Source organism: Amphibalanus amphitrite, unplaced genomic scaffold (assembly GCF_019059575.1).
Source record: "Amphibalanus amphitrite isolate SeventyFive unplaced genomic scaffold, NRLGWU_Aamphi_draft 000340F_arrow, whole genome shotgun sequence".
Lineage (NCBI taxonomy): Eukaryota > Metazoa > Arthropoda > Thecostraca > Balanomorpha > Balanidae > Amphibalanus > Amphibalanus amphitrite.
The window spans coordinates 536,189-554,522 of NW_024881835.1; the positions used below are offsets into that span (position 1 = coordinate 536,189).

An 18,334-nucleotide genomic window follows, 5' to 3' on the forward strand; every position below is an offset into this window, starting at 1 on the left:
GTGATCGTAGCATTATACAAATTATATCAACTTTAAAAATTGAATCAACTTTTGAAGTGAAGTTCACATGAAAAATCAAAAGTTCAAGCATAATAATTGTTTAAACATAATGATGCGACATGTGTCTCCCAGATGAAACTTATATTTCAATTGAAAACTGAAAATGGAAAACAGAAGATGGATCTGCGGAGTTACTGAGATCACAAGGTCAAGGTGCTCTTGATTGTTGGTAATTGAAGATGTTGAGAGAACTTGTGAATCTGCATACCAGTCCTGACTTGCTTGATTGTTTAAAACTATTTTAATTCTCATAATAGTGTAGTGTGTAGTGACTGTGCACACTGCGCAGCACATGTGCGCAGAAATGTGCAGGTGGCTGGTAGGTGGGTTAAACTTCGGAGATGCGAATTTGGATGTCAGTTATAAAATTAATGGTTATGCCTTGTAGAGTAAGCTCTGCTGTTTTTTTTTGTAATTGTCTTTTTTATAATTGTAACCTACAATGCTGTTAGTTTCATTTTTATTAAAATGCTCGACCAGAATTTGCACTTGTTCATGCATGAATGGCTAAGTTTCGGGTGTTTATTCAACCCTGACTGCTCAAGTTTTTCAAAGGCACATGACACAGCACGGCTAGATCAGCTGGTACCTACCTGTTGACTATTTTTGTTTTTGGTGGTGATGTGTTTGCTGTTTGTCTTTTGCAAGGTGGTCAATGAAATAAAATAATGCATTATTTTGGAATGTTTCCTTGACAGAAGCCAGGAGCCGGATTGATGTGTGCTGGTGAATGAGATGGTTCAAAAGCATTATCTGATGTTTTCCAATGTGCATAAGCCATAACATCCCTTTCATACATTGAAGTTTTAATAGCTTCTCAGTCTCTGTCATTTTCCTGAAATATTGGTGTAGATAAGAGATATCAGTACCTTCTCAGAGGTACCTGCCTTCTGCTGGATGAATATTTAATTGGTTGGACGAAATGGACAGGTAGCCTTATGATAATGTAATGTGAAATCTTATTTCTATAAAACTTTGAAAATGAAGTTCTAATTATTCATATGTGCATACATTTTTGATGACTAAGAAAGTTTTCGACAAGAGTAGAAAATGTGGGAAAGTCTATCAAATAACACATTCTGAAGGCTCAATGCTGACAGAGTGCTGCCTCAAAGAATAACTGACTTGCTGGGTTACGAATATTTCTTTATTTTAATTTTCAAATGTAATGTACAATACATTGCAGTGAAATAACAAAATAGTGCAGTAAAATAGTATTGGCGACGATCAAACAACACGTGCGCCATTGATGTCTGCAAAAATTGCTACCAGATTGCTACCAAATCCGTGACGTAGCTACGGCGCCTTTATTTCCCTAGTGAACCAACCTGAGTAGTAAAGTAATCTTGATTCGCGCAATGTATTCAGTTATGGGCCGCGCGGGGCCTCGCGATGACGCGGCTGGAGGCAACTGCTCAGCGCGCTAGGATACTTCTAGCGGGGCCGGGCGCTGAACGGTGTGCAATTAATGGGTTATGGGCGGGCAGACAGAGATGAGGTATTGAATTTCAATTGACATCAGCAATCGGCTGGGGAAGGAGAACGTTTCTAATCGAGCTATTCACGTGTATTTGGGCAATCCCGGATTAGCTTCAGGTTATTCCTACCTATCGTCAACAGATTAAAAAGGGAATAAAAACAGGACAAGCCATAAACACGTCTCACACACTCTAAAATGCACTCACTCATCAGCCTCCGGACTTATCTCCGCAAAGGAGCTCGGTTCGCCCCAGCGTTTCTCCCAAGGTGACATTTCAACTGTCTTGAGAAGGGGGCAGCTGGGAGGTGGCGAAGTTTTAGTAGTAGCGTGTTAGAGGGCAGGTGCACGGATCGAAAAACGGCGCCTCCCCATTTCAGTTCGGGATCGAGCGACAAAGAGGTCACTGTCCTGTCTTGTGGGTCGCTCGTTCACATGCTCGTGCAGCTTGGGATGGGGAAAGCCGAAAATGTCACGATCGGCTCAAAGCTCCGGCAGGGTCGGGTGCCGTACCATGTGTACTTAGTATATTTAGGCCAGTGTAAAAATTTTTTCCGGTATTAGCCTGGAAAATCACAGTTAATGAAATCTGCTAATTTTTCATCCTGGCTCATAATTTTCATCTTTCAACACAAATGCACCAAATCCTTATTCAAATCGGTTAAAATGTCCCAAAATAATGTTAGAAGGTTAAAAACTGCACCTATCATGAAAACCACAAAAAATATACATGATAAATTATACGTACCTTCCTTTCCAATCAGCAATGATAATGACACATGGAAATATCTCAGCACAGTGTTTGTTTCATGCGCTTCGTGATTGCCTCGATTAAAAAAAAGAAACAGAACAATAAAAAGGTGTAGGTAAGTGCAGATAAATACACTCGATAATACAATATTATCAATCAAATAATGTCTAAAAATTAAAATTAAATTAATTTATTGCTTTTGTATAAACATTCCCTGAAGAATTGCATTACACTAGTTCTACATCTGAATGATGAAATTAGGATGAAAAACCATTAAAAAGGCCAGGCTGAGGATGAAATTTTCCAGGTAACCGCGGGGATCTCTCACGCCTTCATGAAGTTTCCAAATCATCTGCTGTTTGGATTAGCATGTTAAATGGATCGTTCTCCATGTTTGCTGAAGATATAATCGAAAAATATTGAATATTAGGGAAATTATAGCTGTTTTCTTACAGAGTGTCCGAGGATGAAAAATTCTTCGATTTTTAGTCACCAGTCGAGAATGCTTGTAGGGAGTCTAGTCAATATTTTTATGACTGTAATGCATTTTTTAGAAGATAAGACACTGGACTTCGTTATAAGATACATACAAACTCTTAGATTGCTGTTGATATAAAAATATTGCCTTTCGAAAATGAACAAAAATTTCATCCTCGGACTGGTGTCCAGGCTGCAACATGGACGCAAGCTATCTCATGATTTGATGAAAGATATGGCAAATACTATACATATGTGACAGCCTCGATCATTTTTGAACTGTGTGGTACAAGTTTCTTCCGATTTGATGCCATGCAGGCTGGGTAATGTCTCGAGGGAAATTGCACCTCTTACGGTGTCGGGGGCCGGGTTCGGTTTAATGCAACGCAATTATTTAGTAGCCGCATTTGCTGGCGCCAGCGTGACAAACTACGGCGCAAACAACGCGTCGCGTGCCTTCCGTTTTCAGAGAGGGTAATGATCAGGATATATATAAGCAACGTAATGATAATGCGTCGCTGGGTAGCTCTCTGAAACCTGGTAGGTGTTTTTATTTTCAGAATTATTTTACATTTTACCCAAGTTCCAATAACTGCGCCTCCACCCACAGAAAATGGTTGCCGCCATGTACGTTTTTTTATAACCAGTATAACGCCTTTTGGGGCGAGTAACGGAGCGAGCGAGAGGGTGGGCCTTGCACGTGCGAAATTGCGAGGGGGTACTTCCAACTGACTTGTGCACGGCACCCTACTAACCGGTCTCTAGCGATGTGCCAAATTTGGGCACAATCGGCCCAGCCGTTCTCGAGATCTGGAAGCGGCACCCTGCACGTGCGCACGTGCAAAATGGGTCCCAACTGACTTGTGCACGGCACCCTACTAACCGGTCCCTAACTGTGTACCAAATTTGAGCGCCATCGGTCCAGCCGTTCTCGAGATCTGGAAACGACCCCTGCACGTGCGCACGTGCAGCAGCACCCCAACTCTGGCACATGGATATGCAGTGCCTAGTGGGTGCCTACCTACATGCCAACTTTCAGCGCAATCGGCCAAGTAGTTACCGAGATATTGCAACAATTACAAAAGTGACACCTCTTCGTTTTGCACGTGGCACGTGCATAAGGGGTCACCCACATGCATCGGGAATAGTCCAATACTTGGTAGAAGGAATGAAGCTACCCTACAAAAATTACCGCATGTAAATCGGTCAAGTGGTTGCTGAGATATAAGCCTCGCAAAAGCGTCCGCACGGCCGGCCGGCCGGCCGGCCGCTCATACTCAGAAATTTCCGTTATTCTACGTAAGACTCCGCTCGCTTCGCTCGCTCCGTAACGATGTTTCTATGCCATCCATCATTGTGAGCTGTATAATGGTTCACACCATTTACACCGTGACGTAATTCACGTTGTCATTCTTTTCATCATAGCACCCGTTAGTGTAAAAATCATCATTGCATGTTAAGATCGGTCAATTTTTTTCATCACTGACTGGTAAAAAAAAACAAAACTTTTTTCATCTGCACAGGTAACGGTGAAGTAAAAATTTTACACTGAATTTTAGGCGGGCAGACAGATGAGTGATTGGATTTAAATTCACCTTACCATCGGTTTCTGGTGGGATTTGAAGACGTTTTTAGTCGAGCTCGCGGTGGGGCAACCCACTGGCGGATCCAGGGGAAGGCATTTGGGGTTCCCCCACAACCGGGGCAGCGCCCGAAATCGCTTTTCGAGAATAAAGGAAAACTTCACAACTTTTCTGAGGAAATGTTGGTTAATCACATTGCACAGCAGTGCGCAAGGAATCGAAATCAGTTTTTTTTTAATTAATTCGGAGAAACATTTTTGGTGTAATCCCCGCAGTGTCCAAGACCCTTTTTCCACTGCCCATTTTTCCACTCTCAGCCCGCTTTACTGTGAAGAATATCCCCCTCCGACATCCAAGCCAAAATATAATTCCAAAATATAATTTTGAGACACTGTCTCAGGTCATGAACGGTCACCAGCAGTTTTTTTTTACATAAATGTTGATAGATACGTGCAAAAGCGGTGAAAACACGTCAGATGTGTTCAGCTCGACGATACGGATCGACTGATATGCAACATGACCCTTTTCGGTCAGGTCATGACCTTGACCCGAGGTCAAATTTTCAAAATGATCTTGTAAGGTCAACAAATAGTTCATTCGACGCGTCTCGACGAGAGAAACACGATGCTGGCAAAAGTAATGTCGTGGCTCCTTTGAGTCAAAAGTTATTGCCGAAAAACATGTTTCGTGAAAACGGCTATTTTTACAGCTTTTGCCCTCTGGAGGCTAAACCGTTGACCTGAGGTCAAATCTGAGGACATATTAACCCACTAGCAGCTTGGGGGCATAAAGTTGGCCCCCTTTACGTTTTGTGAAATATCTCCGAAACCTGATGAGCTACGAACGTGAAACTTGGCATAGCTTCAAATAAATACCTAGGCAATGTTTGAGGAAAGTTTGGTGGTTGTAGCACCTAAGATGACGTCACAGTGACGTCATAAAGTTTTGTTGTTTTCCGATATGGACCGTTTCTGATGACGTTGAGCATGAAACTCGACTGTAAATGAACTAGACAGCACCTGCTGTCACTCTAAAACATCTAAGTACACTTCCATCTAGTTTCTGACCAATAATCGGCCCTTTATATTCGGTCCCATATATCTGATGTATCGTGAGGAATATGGGAGTCGCAAATCTATAATTTCACTTATGACGTCACTGTGACGTCATTTCAAATGGGATCGACACCAAATTTGGACACAACCTCGGCCAGGTATTCAGGAAGATGTGAGCAAAGTTTCGCCTCTCTATCTCTCCGCGTTGCGACGATATCGTCGCAGGAGTAAAGGGGGGGCAACTCTATGCCCCCCCCCCCCCCCCCCCCCCAGCGGCCGGCGGGTGGCGCGGAGGCCCAGCGGCCGCCGGGTTAACGAAAGAGCGTTAAAAGAGCTATCGGATGCGCTTTTCCGCGGCGCTGTAGCTCTATTGGTTCACCCGAGCTGGCCACCAGCAGTTTCCAAAATTATTGAAATGGACTAAATTTGGCCTTCGATGACCACTGGTGACCTGACCTTTGATCTGACCTTAAAATGACTGAGGTGTTTTCTTCCTTATTTTTGACGCTCTTTCGATTGCCGCTTACCGCGTGTCGCTACGTGGCCCAGGAGCCGAGTTAGACGGGGGGGCGTGGAAACGCCCCCAGCACTCGGCGGAAAGTTCAGGCCACCAGCACGGCGCGGGTTAAACGGCGCGGGGTCAGCGGGGTCAGTGACGGGTGTTAAGAACAGGGCTGCGGAGTCGATGGATTTTCGGCGACTCCGACTCCGACTCCGACTCCGGCTTTCAAAAACCAGCTCCGACTCCAACTCCGACTCCGGGCAGAATTGTCGACTCCGACCGATTCCAACTCCCGACTCCGACTCCGCAGACCTAGCAGGGCTGCGGAGTCGACAGATTTTCGGTGACTCCGACTCCGACGCCGGCTCGGGTTTCTAAAATCGACTCCGACTCCGACTCCGACTCCGGTCACAACTGTCGACTCCGACCGACTCCGACTCCGACTCCGACTCCGACTCCGCAGCCCTGGTTAAGAAGCCCACCAGACTGTTCGCTCGCCGTTTTTGGTACACTTGTTCCGACATCACTTTCGAAAGCTTTCAATCAGTAGAATCTAACGAGGGCTTGACATTTATAACTGAGGTCAAGCCTCGGGTAAAGATATAGGGCACGTGTTCCCAATTTACTGGCCGCAGATACAGCCCCATCAGGAGCGATGCCACCAAACTCCGCCAAAACACAGATGATTAGGCTGGTACGCTTCCTGTGGTGTGACAGTGCTATATTTAAGCAGAGGTCATGGTCATGCTGAGGTCACATGACATCACAAACATAATAAAAAATCGTATGAACCGTGCGTTACACGTCTACGATCAATTTGAATCTCATTCCCTAACGGTGACAACGCTTTGGACATTTGACAAGGTCAGGGCACGAAATGTTTAAGAAGTAAAAAAGTTAAAATTTATGTTTTTATTTTATAAAAATCACATTACGCCACAAAAATGTATTTAACTTCAAGACAGCTCACCTCTTCTTTCTCGGACAATGCAGGGTAGGTATCCCTCAGCTTTTCGATCGATTTGTTCCGCCGTCCGGTCCACGGCTGCCACCGATCTCTTGACGCCGGCGGGGGAATGTCTGGTCCATCAGTTCACCTCCTCGTTCTCCGCGGCGCATGCGATTGATATAAGCCTCATCGACGATAGCCGAGTTCTTCACAGTGGGCATGTACCCTGTGGAATATGGCAATACGTCACGTGGTTGCCTACATCACATGATCATCATATTGAAGCCAAGGCCCATTGCAGGAAAGGAACGAGCACGAAAAAGACGATTACCGTAAACCGGGGTGAGTTTATATGGGGTGGTGAGTTGATATAAATTGCTCGAAAAATGTTAAAATGTGTGCTGCTCATCCATATGTCGACCAATTTTCAGTTTTATTTTTCTGTGAAGTGAAGCAACCAATAAGTGATGCATATAGCTGAGAAAGGCATGCATGTGGTGCAGTGCCTTCTTAACACATTACTTTTTTCAAAGTCCTTTTTTTCTTCTGATTTTGAAACTAAGGAAAAGTCCCCACCCTACAGCAAAGACGGTGGATATTCATGGAACAACATGCACTGGGAAAGAAACTACCATCAATTTACTGTTGATCCCAGGTAGTTTTGGTTTCACCTATAACAACGCTTTTTTTATAATTTTAAGAAAAGTGACAGGTGGTGAGTTGATATGCCATCAAGTGGTGAGTTGATATGCATGATAAAAGCTGATACCAGGCTGGTATGCATGCAAATTAGCATGAAATAGGGGTCTGCAGGTAAGACAAAGTCAATTAGACCAACTCTTCTCCTTTTCTTTCCCCACATCATTCCATCAACCCCCAAAAGCTTTAGTTTTTTTCTGAATGCTTGAGACGAGGCCTGTTAGTATCACTGATGTTAGTTGTCGGACTTTCGTCCCCGTCTTGAGTTGAGATGTTAGTTTCACAACGTTTCAGCCAGTAACTTCTCCGGCGATCGATAGTGGAGTGGTTACAACCGTGGACCATCACCAGGGAAACCCTAGTTCGATTCCCGCTGACTACAGGAGCTTTCGAACTGTTTGACGCGTACGGCGCAACGCCACCAACATCCAGGTCCTTCTGAGGGTCAAAAAACACCTGACGAGTGCCGACGGCCGGAGAGCAACTGGCCGAAAGGTTGTGAAACTAACATCTCAACTTAAGACGGGGACGAAGGTCCGACAACTAACATCAGTAACCCCAAAGTTTTTTTTTCTGTGGACATACCTAACATGCAAAAGGCACAGCACAACTCCCTGTCAAGTCTCAAGATGGCTCCCTACAAGCTACAAAGGAACACTGTAGAACACCTATATACATACAGATTAAAAAACTGTTATAATTATTCGTAGTTTCGAAAATGACAGAACTGTCGTTTCTGTATGGCTAACAGCGCGGGAATTCTGATCTCGTGAAACTGATTAGTTTTCCTGCTTGGCAGTTGCCAACCGAGAATGAGTGACTAAATGAAATGGAACAAACAATATACAGAAATGGACTGGTGTTTTAGCCCTCGCCCGTATTCGTGTTTTGCCAGCGTTTAACGTATAGGGGGGGGGGGGGGGGTCCGTTGGAATCCCATCGTCGTTTGGCCCCTGGTGGAGCTAGAGCTTCGCGGAAAAAAATGAGCTTGTTGCCCGAGACGCGAGGAAGCCGATGATAACCAACTTTAAGGTCCTAGGTCATTGGTTAACCTTCCAGGCCAGGTCAATTACCCAGAAGTCGGGAAAATAGGGGGTTATTTGAAGTTCGTAAAGCGAGTTTATTATTTTTTGGCTGTTGCTGATCACGAATGTCATGTTAGTTTTGATCACAGATGTCTTCGTACATTTAGGCCAGGTCAGGCCAGGTCAGGTCAACCAGTAGGTGTCCTGCCGGCTATCCATAGGGAGTGTCAAGTGTCAACTACCACTGACGGTGTCGTAACATGTTACGAAGGCACTAAAACTACTTCATAAATGATCAAATGCATGTTAACCCGCGCCCCGCTGGGCTATTCAGCCATACGCGCCCTGCTGGGGGGGGGGGGGGCAGATTCTGCCCCCCCTGTCTAACTTCCGAACCGATGGTCGTAGAAAGACGGGGAAAACGGCAATCGAAAGCTCTCAACAAGGCGGATCTTAAGAGCCCAAATTTTTTTGCTTAAGTAGGTCAGAGGTCAGGTCAAGGTCAGGTCAAGGGTACAAAATGCAAGTTTCTACAGTATCGGCCTTGCACCGTAGTTGCCGAAGAATGGACTGAGACTGATTGCCCAAAACGTGTTCTTAGACTACCAAGACAATATTCGTTGCACACAATGTCATTCAAAGGTCAAGGTCAAGGTCATGTCAGGTCAGGTCAGGTCACCAAAAACAAAATATAGAAAAGGGCATGTGCGACACATGTTTTATGGGTCATTTTACTCATGGAATTCAATAGGCACACTCAATAAGTGATATGGACCACCTCTGGATGAATTTCAGGTCGAGGTCAGGTCAAGGTCAAGTCAAGTGAGGTCAAATTTTGAAGTTGGTTGTTAAGGCCTAAAAAGGTGTCTATCCGATGCGGTTTTTCACGACGAATCGAATGGTGCTATTTTTGTTTCCGTACGAGGTCTAGAACTTCCAAAAAAATCATTTTCCAAAATTTTTGTGTGTCGTGACGTCATAAAATTTTGAATAACTCCCACATTTTTGATCCGATTCTTCTAAAAATTGGTACGTAGGTGCACATAGACCACTTCTTTGACATATATTCCGGTTTTTTCGATAAACTCAAAATTTTGGATTTTATAAATATTTTCCCAAAAAAGTCAGTTTTTTGGAAAAATTTTGGCCAAAATCCAAAATTTTCAAAAAACCGAGATAGCCATTTGATAGACAAAGAAGAATCACGTATAACCTTTTTTGTTACGTCTTGATTCCTTTAAAAATGAAGATGTTAGCGGCGTTTGAAATTTTGCCGTTTTTGAGGTGAAAATGGCGAACATGACGTCACTAAAACGTCAATTTCTCAAAAATTTTCCGACGGATTTCGCTCAAATTTTCAGGCAACGTGTCAAATTGATGTATGATAAGGTACTGAAAGTTTGACGTCGCTGGCATAACGCGTTTAGAAGTTATTGGCGAAAAACGGGAGGGGGGGCAGATTCTGCCCCCCCCCCCAGCGGGGCGCGGGTTAAATTCGAAATCGGCCCGAAAAAAACTACCCTAGAAACATGTAAAACTCCAAAAAGTGAACCTAGGTCACCAAAGGTCAATGACCTGACCTGACCTTCAGGTGACCTTGACAGTTGACACCCACAATACTGCGTGGGACCAACATCATTTACATGTCTGGACGTTACAATCACAAAAAGACTGGAAATGCGCGGATAATGTGAGCCGACTACGCCAAATCGCGATTCCGGCCAAGCATGGTCTCGAGAATCAGGTCACAAGTCAAAAACCATTTAAGTCAGGGTCATGAAATCTTTAGAACATGTGTAAAATTGATAAACTCGAGAGGTACTGAAAGTTTCGTCGTGATCGGCCGCTTTTAGCGCGAGTTATGTGCGAAAAGCCGAGGTGATTCGTTAGCCCGCCTATAAGTGCGAGGGTTAATTTTGGCTTTTGATGCCGAATTCTGTTTTATGTCGCTTATTTCACCTTATAGAATACAGTCCGAATTAGATTCGCTTCACTTCACTTCATTAATATTTTGTTGACTAACAGTCAACAGAAGCTCAGAAGTATATGTATTCTTTCATTTCAATCCATTATCTCTGTCAGAAGCATATCAACCTTGACCCGCAACTGACAATGTGTTTTAATTACAAGAAAATACACTTGTAATTCCAAAATATATTGCCAGTTTTGATACCGTTGGCTTGAGGACACGTGACTAGCCAAGTTCAGAATGTTCTAAGTAAAACTAAGTATCATAAAGTGAAAAAATGATGCTGCTAAAATCAATCCATTTTGATAGCGCTGTGTTGGACATTATTGCGTTTCCATGAATGTGAGGTCTGCTGCCAAACTACTACCATTTTTCTGATGGTTTCTTTGAAGATGTGTTCTCACATCCTTTTTTTAAACACTGGCATTTTATCAACTCACCTCTGAGCTTCTTTAGCCGAGAAATTTTGAAAAATCCAAAACCATATCAACTCACCACCCCCCAAGGGGTGAGTTGATATGAACTTTGGCGTTTTAAAAAAGGGGCTTAATATATACATTTTTTATTCATTTTTGCTGATTGCCTCCCCAAGGCATGTGCCATGAAACTGGCACAAAAAGAATTCCGTAAATGAATGTGACTTTTAAAGGAATCTAGAAAAACCTCAAAATCCGTATCAACTCACCCCGGTTTACGGTACTCACTTCACAATATCGAACCCATGTATAGGCAGTCACTTATTTTATTGATTAACCAGTTAACGTTATCTTGTTACCTCTCGAGATGGAGCTAACGGTCGGCTTCTGACGCTTGGCGTTGAGCTCCTGCCGAAAGGCAATCACTGCCGGGCTGCTGGACCGCTTTCGGGCGTTTCTGAACTTGGACTGCAACTTCTTTGCCACGTACTCCTGCCAGAAGCCAGCCAAAACAGAATACTGTTATATATAAGAAATAAACAAGAAATAATGTTTTGAAGCCTTTAAATATTGACTTACTTTTCATCGACGGGCTCGATCTCCATCACCACCAACAATTTTCCGGGAAGCCAGGATTTCGCAGATATTTAAGCAGAACTGCAGAGCTGTGTTAATACTACGGCACTTAAATACACATTTTAAGAAAACTGTTTTTTCTTAGCATGAGTTACGCCTCAGAAACAGCAACATGTCGATATAATGAGGAAAAATAAGTGCAAATGATCGCGCAAGAGAGTATCCTTAGCTCCCTAGCAACCACCTAGCAACGTAAGGCAAAATAGTAAACAACTTCTGTTGATATCAGGTACTCAGCCTTGGAAGCACACATAACGGTCACCATACTGGGCTTCATACTGAATTTTGCATACCAGAATGGATGTTTCCAACTAAAATTATTTTTTTCACGAAATTTATCTTTGTTGCCCTACTATTTTTCGTAAAACCGAGATATGCAAACTTCATGATATCAAAAATAATATTGTAATAATGAAAACTGCCATATCAAACAAGATAATTGCTGAGATCATGCCTACTAAACTTGGTCCTACCCCCTAATTCAATATAGGTACCCTGGATCCGCCCAGGCAGAACTCATTTCCAACTCAGTTCGAATTCACGGAACTAAGTACCCAGAACTCACGCATAACCAAGTCACTCTGGTGATGTGAGTTGGCCAAGCTTATTAGTGAGTACCACTATCGTATTCACTGAGTATTCATGAGTTATTACTGAATAATGCCTGGCCTGAGTAATTTTTTTCAGTGTATATTTGGTAGGCAGACAACTGAACCAGGGACAACTGTACCAGTGACAACTGAACCAGCAACAACTGAACCAGGGACTACGTAACCAGCGACAACTGAACTAGAGACAACTGAACCAGTGACAACTGAACCACAGACAACTGAACCAGTGGACAGCTGAACCAGTGGACCACTTAACAAGTAGACAACTGAACCAGCGACAACTGAACCAGTGACAAATCAACCAGCGACAACTAAACCAGTGACAACTCAACCAGTAGACAACTGATCCAGTAGACAACTGAACCAGTAGACAATTTTACCAGTAGACAATTTTGGAACTAGTACCTACCACGAATCAGTAGACAACTAAAACACTGACAACTGAACCAGTAGACAAATGAACCAGTGTGGACACAGTGGCGCAGCTAGGGGGGGGTGAAAGGGGTGAGATCTCACCCCCGTCTCTTATCCTAGGGGCCCACTGTCGATTCTAACTGTAACGTTATGCAGCCTGACAATTTTTTTATCATAATGTCAAGGCCCGTCATAGGACTGAAAACAGTTTTCAGGCCTGATAGCCCCCCCCCCCCTTAGGATTTATAGTCATATTTTATGATTTAAGAGGGTACATCCAAGACCCGATTGAACTAATCCAAGGCCTAGGAGGGCCCGTTCCATGGCATGAGAGGGCCATTTCAGGCCTGAGAGGGCCCATTTCAGGTCTGTGAGGGCCCATTTCAGGCCTGAAGGGGCCCATTTGAAGCTTGAGAGGGCCCATTTCATTTGAGGCCTGAGATGGGCCCATTTCAGGCCTGAGGGCCCATTTGATGCCTGTGAGGGCCCATTTCAGGCCTGAAAGGGGCCCATTTCAGGCTTGAGGGGGCCCATTTAAGGCCTGAGAGGGGCCCATTTCAGGCCTGAGGGGGCCCATTTCATGTCCTAGAGGGCCTGTTTGAGGCCAGAGAGGGCCCGTTTGAGGGCTGAGAGGGGCCCATTTCAGGCACCATTTCAGACCTGAGAGGGCCCAGTTACGGTATGAGGGGGCCCTTTTTCGACATTTCCGGGCTGAGGGGGCCCATTTCAGGTCTGAGAGGGTCCATTTTTCAGGTCTGAGAGGGCTAATGTCAGGCCTGAGAGGGCCCATTTCAGGCCCTAGAGGACCTATTTGAGGCCTGAGAGGGGCCCATTTCAGGTCTGAGAGGGCTAATGTCAGACCTGAGAGGGCCCATTTAAGGCCCTAGAGGGTCCATTTCAGGCCCTAGAGGACCTATTTGGGGCCTGAGAGGGGCCCATTTCAGGCCTGGAGGGGTCCATTTCAGGCCCTAGAGGGCATGTTTGAGGCCTGATAGGGCCCATTTCAGGCCTGATAGGGCCCATTTCAGGCCTGAGGGGGCCCATTTCAAGCTTGAGAGGGCCCATTTCATGCCCTAGAGGGCCTGTTTGAGGCTAGAGAGGGTCCGTTTGAGGCCAGAGAGGGCCCGTTTGAGGCCAGAGAGGGCCCGTTTGAGGGCTGAGAGGGGCCATTTCAGGCATAAGAGGCACCATTTCAGACCTGAGAGGGCCCAGTTACGGTACGAGGGGCCCTTTTTCGACATGATAGGGACCATTTCCGGGCTGAGGGGGCCCATTTCAGGTCTGAGAGGGCTAATGTCAGGCATGAGAGGGCCCATTTCAGACCCTAGAGGACCTAGTTGAGGCCTGAGAGGGGCCCATTTCAGGTCTGAGAGGGCTAATGTCAGGCCTGAGAGGGCCCATTTCAGGCCCTAGAGGACCTTTTTGAGGCCTGAGAGGGTCTACTTCAGGCCTGAGAAGGGCCCGTTTCAGGTCTGAGAGGGCCCAGTTCAGGCCTGAGAAGGCATCTCATGAATGAAAGGATCATCCTATGTGTGGGAGGGTCCGTACTCCGTGCCTGGTCTGGTTCTGAGAGGGCCTACCCCAATCCTGATTGAACCGATATCATGTTTGATACCTATAGGTCAACTCACCACATGTATATTGATGGCCCAGTTCATGTCTAATGTAGGGGAAGTTGGGGGAACGCCGAATACTTTTTCTGACGCCCGTAGCACGCAAGGTAGACAACATAAGCTATTCTTGTTGGCGTCATTCGAGAGGCCAGTCTTTTGCCTTTCAAACATACCAGGCGCATTTGATGAATTCGCATACCGATAAGCGCACAAACTAAAAATATCAAAGAAGTGACTTTTTCGGCGTTGCCCCGGACTGCGGGGAAAGCCGAAAATGGGAGAAATGATCTACGGGAATGCCGAAATTGATGTTTTGCTATTTTATCTCAAATTTTATCCAGAATTCGTCAAAGCTGACACGCGTTTTAAGAGCTTGAGGACGCTTGGTGCACACTGGAAGTTATAATTGTGTGATATAATAAGAAAAGGCCAGGTAAATCATTCCTTATGGTAACAGGCCGTTGTGTCGGTGAAAAGTGTAATTTGTGTGACTAAAAATACGCGTTGCTATTCTACAGCGGTAAAGTTCACGTAGCGTGCTTTAACGCGCGTAATTGCACGTTTTCGGCATTACCCCAGCCAGCCATACTTTCATTTGCAGGCCCATAACTTTTCAACGTGCTGTATAAATTTCAAATAGGCAGCACACTTATGCAAAGACGTGCTGAAGATTACTTGACCGAATTGGCCAGACAAACGGTAGCATAATGAGTAGGAAATGCAGCTTCGAAGACGCATGTAGTACAAAGGAAACGTACCTTGAAAACGCTCTTGGCGCCCTCACAGCCGAAGTATTCCGAATGACGACTGGTAACAAACATGCGATAATTGGTAGTCACTTTAGCTTCAGAGCATCACTGACAGGTGGCATCCATGTCGTACGGTTTTCGAAATATCTCGAATTTCGGCTTTGCCCCAACTCCGGCATTGCCCCAACTTCCCCTACCCATCTCAAGACTCAGAGATTTGATGCTTCAGGAAGCCTACCCCAAGCGTGAGCGGCCCCTAGAGGTTTTTGAGGCTCATGGAGTTCAGAAGCGGCGGAACACCTTCAGTTGGGGGGGGGGGGGGGCATTGCCGACTTTTGGTCCCATTCTTTCCATGCAACGCCCAAAGGGCTAATGTTAAAATGCCAAAATCAAAGGGGGGCACGGTGCCCCGGTGCCCTCCCCGTTCCGCCGCCTATGATGGAGGTCCCGCAGTACGATATGTCAGCCTCTGAGAAAGCCATGCAGGGCCCTGCCAAGCCGACATCTGAAAATATTTTCCTCAGGCCTGTGCCTGCCTCGCCGCCCGGCCCCACCCCGACGTCTAGGGGTTTGACGCCTAGGTATTTATCAGGACCCCACACCGGTCCATGATGGCTCCAAACTGACACCTGAGGCCCCTGCACCGGCTTTTGAGGGGCCCACCGACCTCTGATAGCCACCACGTAGGCCTCAAAAGACCATGTCGATTGTCGATATCTAAACCCCGAAGTCTTGGAAGGCCTGTGCTCTATGCAGATTCTTGAGGGCTTTACGTGGGCTTGTAAATATCCCAAACTGGCTCTAGCCTAGCTCGACCGCGCCCCGCAGAGCAGGGCCCCAGGCTCTCCAGTTTTACGCCCCTGAGGGGTGTTTGAATAAAAAGCTATAGCGCGCTGAAAGTGGGTTCGATAGCTCTCTAGCTCGTGCAATCAGCCATGGCGGGGGGGGGGGTGGCGTATCGGTCAAACCCGATCATAATTTAAGACGGCTAGAAAGACGAGAAAGGCAACGGATAGCTATAGGATGCTTCAGAATCGTAGAGGTCATTTTTCGATTAGGTCATCGCTGAGATCATTGAAGATGAAATTATGAGAAAATTATGATAAACACAAAGACAAGATTACGACGAAAATTTTTTTGTTTTTATATTTTTCACAAATAATCGTATAACTCGTGAACCAAAGAGCTAGAGCTTTGCGGAGCAACTCATTCGATAGGCCTTTCAAAACGCTTTCGCTTTTAAGATTTGACCTCAATGCCTCATGTCAATGGTTTGGCAACAGAGCAGAGGGTAAAACCGGCAAAACCATCTAAATAGTCGCATTATACCAAAACAGTTTTGCTAAGAATTTTTGAAAGGACTTTGGTGAGAAAAAAAAAACTATGAGACTTTGTCATCATTCTCTTGTTAACATGCATCGAATGAGCTACCTATAATTTCACATAAAAATTTCAACTTCAAAATGTGACCGCAGATCAAGGTCATGCCTTTACTTGAGAAGTTCATGATGGTCATCAACCGATCCGTATGGATGATTAACACCTTCAAGACAATGTCATAACTCTACCTCGTCTCCTATATCGAAAGTAATAGTCGAAAAACTGATGTTGAGCTTTTTTAAAAGCCTTTTGACCTAGCCCGACCCTTTGAGTGGCCGCTGGCCATCAATTGCACGCTGTCCATCAAATATGGGCAGAATGGTTCAGGTTGTGTTTCTGTAAATATGCTGTTGTTTTTTAGTGCCTCTTCAGATCAAGAGATATTTGTCCTTTTCCCCGATTTGGCTGGTAATGATGACAATGATCTGACCTTTCGTTGTTGGTAAGGGGCCCCCATTTGGTTGAGGGGGCCCACTTTGCTGGGGGGCCCATCGCGAACGTCTCTCACCCCCGTCGCCAGAGTTCTGGCTGCGCCACTGTGTGGACAACTAAACCTATGACATTAACTTCGACGACCGGATTAGCAGCATAGGCATGTTAACCAGCGCACCAACGGGGGTCGGCGCTAACTTAAACCGACGGTTGGGAGAGATCTCGAGAACAAAGCAAGATAGCGACAAGCGGTAAACGGCATAGGGTACAAACGGATGAGGTTCACATTTTTTACTGAGGTCATTTTCAGGTCAGGTCAAACAGGGGTTAAAAATCCAAAATTGCGACGCTATATATGAAGTTTTTTCTCGAACAACGTTCGAACCGTGGAGCAGGGCTGCGGAGGAGTCTAAGCCTTAGTTAAAGTCGGTCGGAGTCAGCATTTGTGATCAAAGTCTGGGTCGGTGTCGATTTTGGAAACCGGTACCGGAGTCTGAGTCGGAGTCACCGAAAATCCATAGACTCCGCAGCCTTGCCAGGTCTGCAAGTCGAAGTCAGAGGTGGAGTCGGTCGAAGTTGACAATTCTGCCCGGAGTCGGAATCGGAATTGGTTTTTGAAAGTCGCAGTCGGAGTCGCCGCAAATCCATCAACTCCGTAGTCCTGCAATGGAGTGGGTGGGCATAAAAGGGTGGCTTCGAAAATTGTCATGCCCACAATTATATCAAGAAATTAAAGGGACTATCCCACCTTCTAAAATGTTGTTAAAACCAGTTAAATTGTGCCCGACTTTATAGATTGGATGACCAGGAACACGGTTCTGGCATTTATTTTTCATTAAACATCTAAGGCTTCCCATATTCCAAACACAAACTTTCAAATATGTGACGTCACAGCCCAAAATTACCTCCTTCCCCAGGCCACATTACTGTCATAAAGCTGATTATTTTTACTCTGTAGGCACCACAACAAAGTTCAGACCAAGTTTTAAGCGATTTTTCAACGAACAAACCCATTTAAATCAGAATGACCAAACGAGGTGACGTCACACTAACGGTCGCTCCATGTTGAAGATAGGGCCTTGTACAAGGCCCATTTTCAAATGAAGGGAACGAATTTCTTCAACACCAAGAGGCCGCGGGGGTTGCAACCTAGATAGATAGTGGTTTCTGAACCTCGCCACAAACTTGGCTATCTCAACTCAAACCCCATGTTAAAGGTGGGATAGTCCCTTTAACAAATATGAGTGTGACTAGTCATAGTGACCTACCTACTACTACCTACCTACTACCTACTATAGACCTGATATACTATGTACCTACTGAAAGTGACTACCATGGGCTTCGATGCTAGCGCATGGGTGTGGATTAAAAAAAAAAACCTTGGGGGGGTCACAAGCACAGCTATAGTAACCTTTTGCTTTTTAGCCCCCCCCCCCTCTCCTATCGGGCGCCGCCAGTGGAATTGCGAGGGACACCACAGGTCTAACAGAGGCACCTAGCAAGGGCACCATCAGCCTCGCAGGGATACTTTGGACG

At 45.3% G+C, this 18,334-nt stretch overlaps 1 protein-coding gene across 1 annotated transcript; it reads right to left on the reverse strand.

Annotated features, from left to right (window-relative positions):
• Positions 1-6,899: 6,899 nt before the first annotated feature.
• Positions 6,900-12,168, reverse strand: LOC122388963. The gene is made up of 3 exons (XM_043380562.1): positions 12,154-12,168; positions 11,323-11,482; positions 6,900-7,080 (listed from the first exon to the last, which is right to left on the reverse strand). The coding sequence occupies exons 1-3, from the start codon at positions 12,166-12,168 to the stop codon at positions 6,911-6,913; spliced, it is 345 nt and encodes a 114-aa protein (XP_043236497.1). The 3' UTR covers positions 6,900-6,910.
• Positions 12,169-18,334: the final 6,166 nt, after the last annotated feature.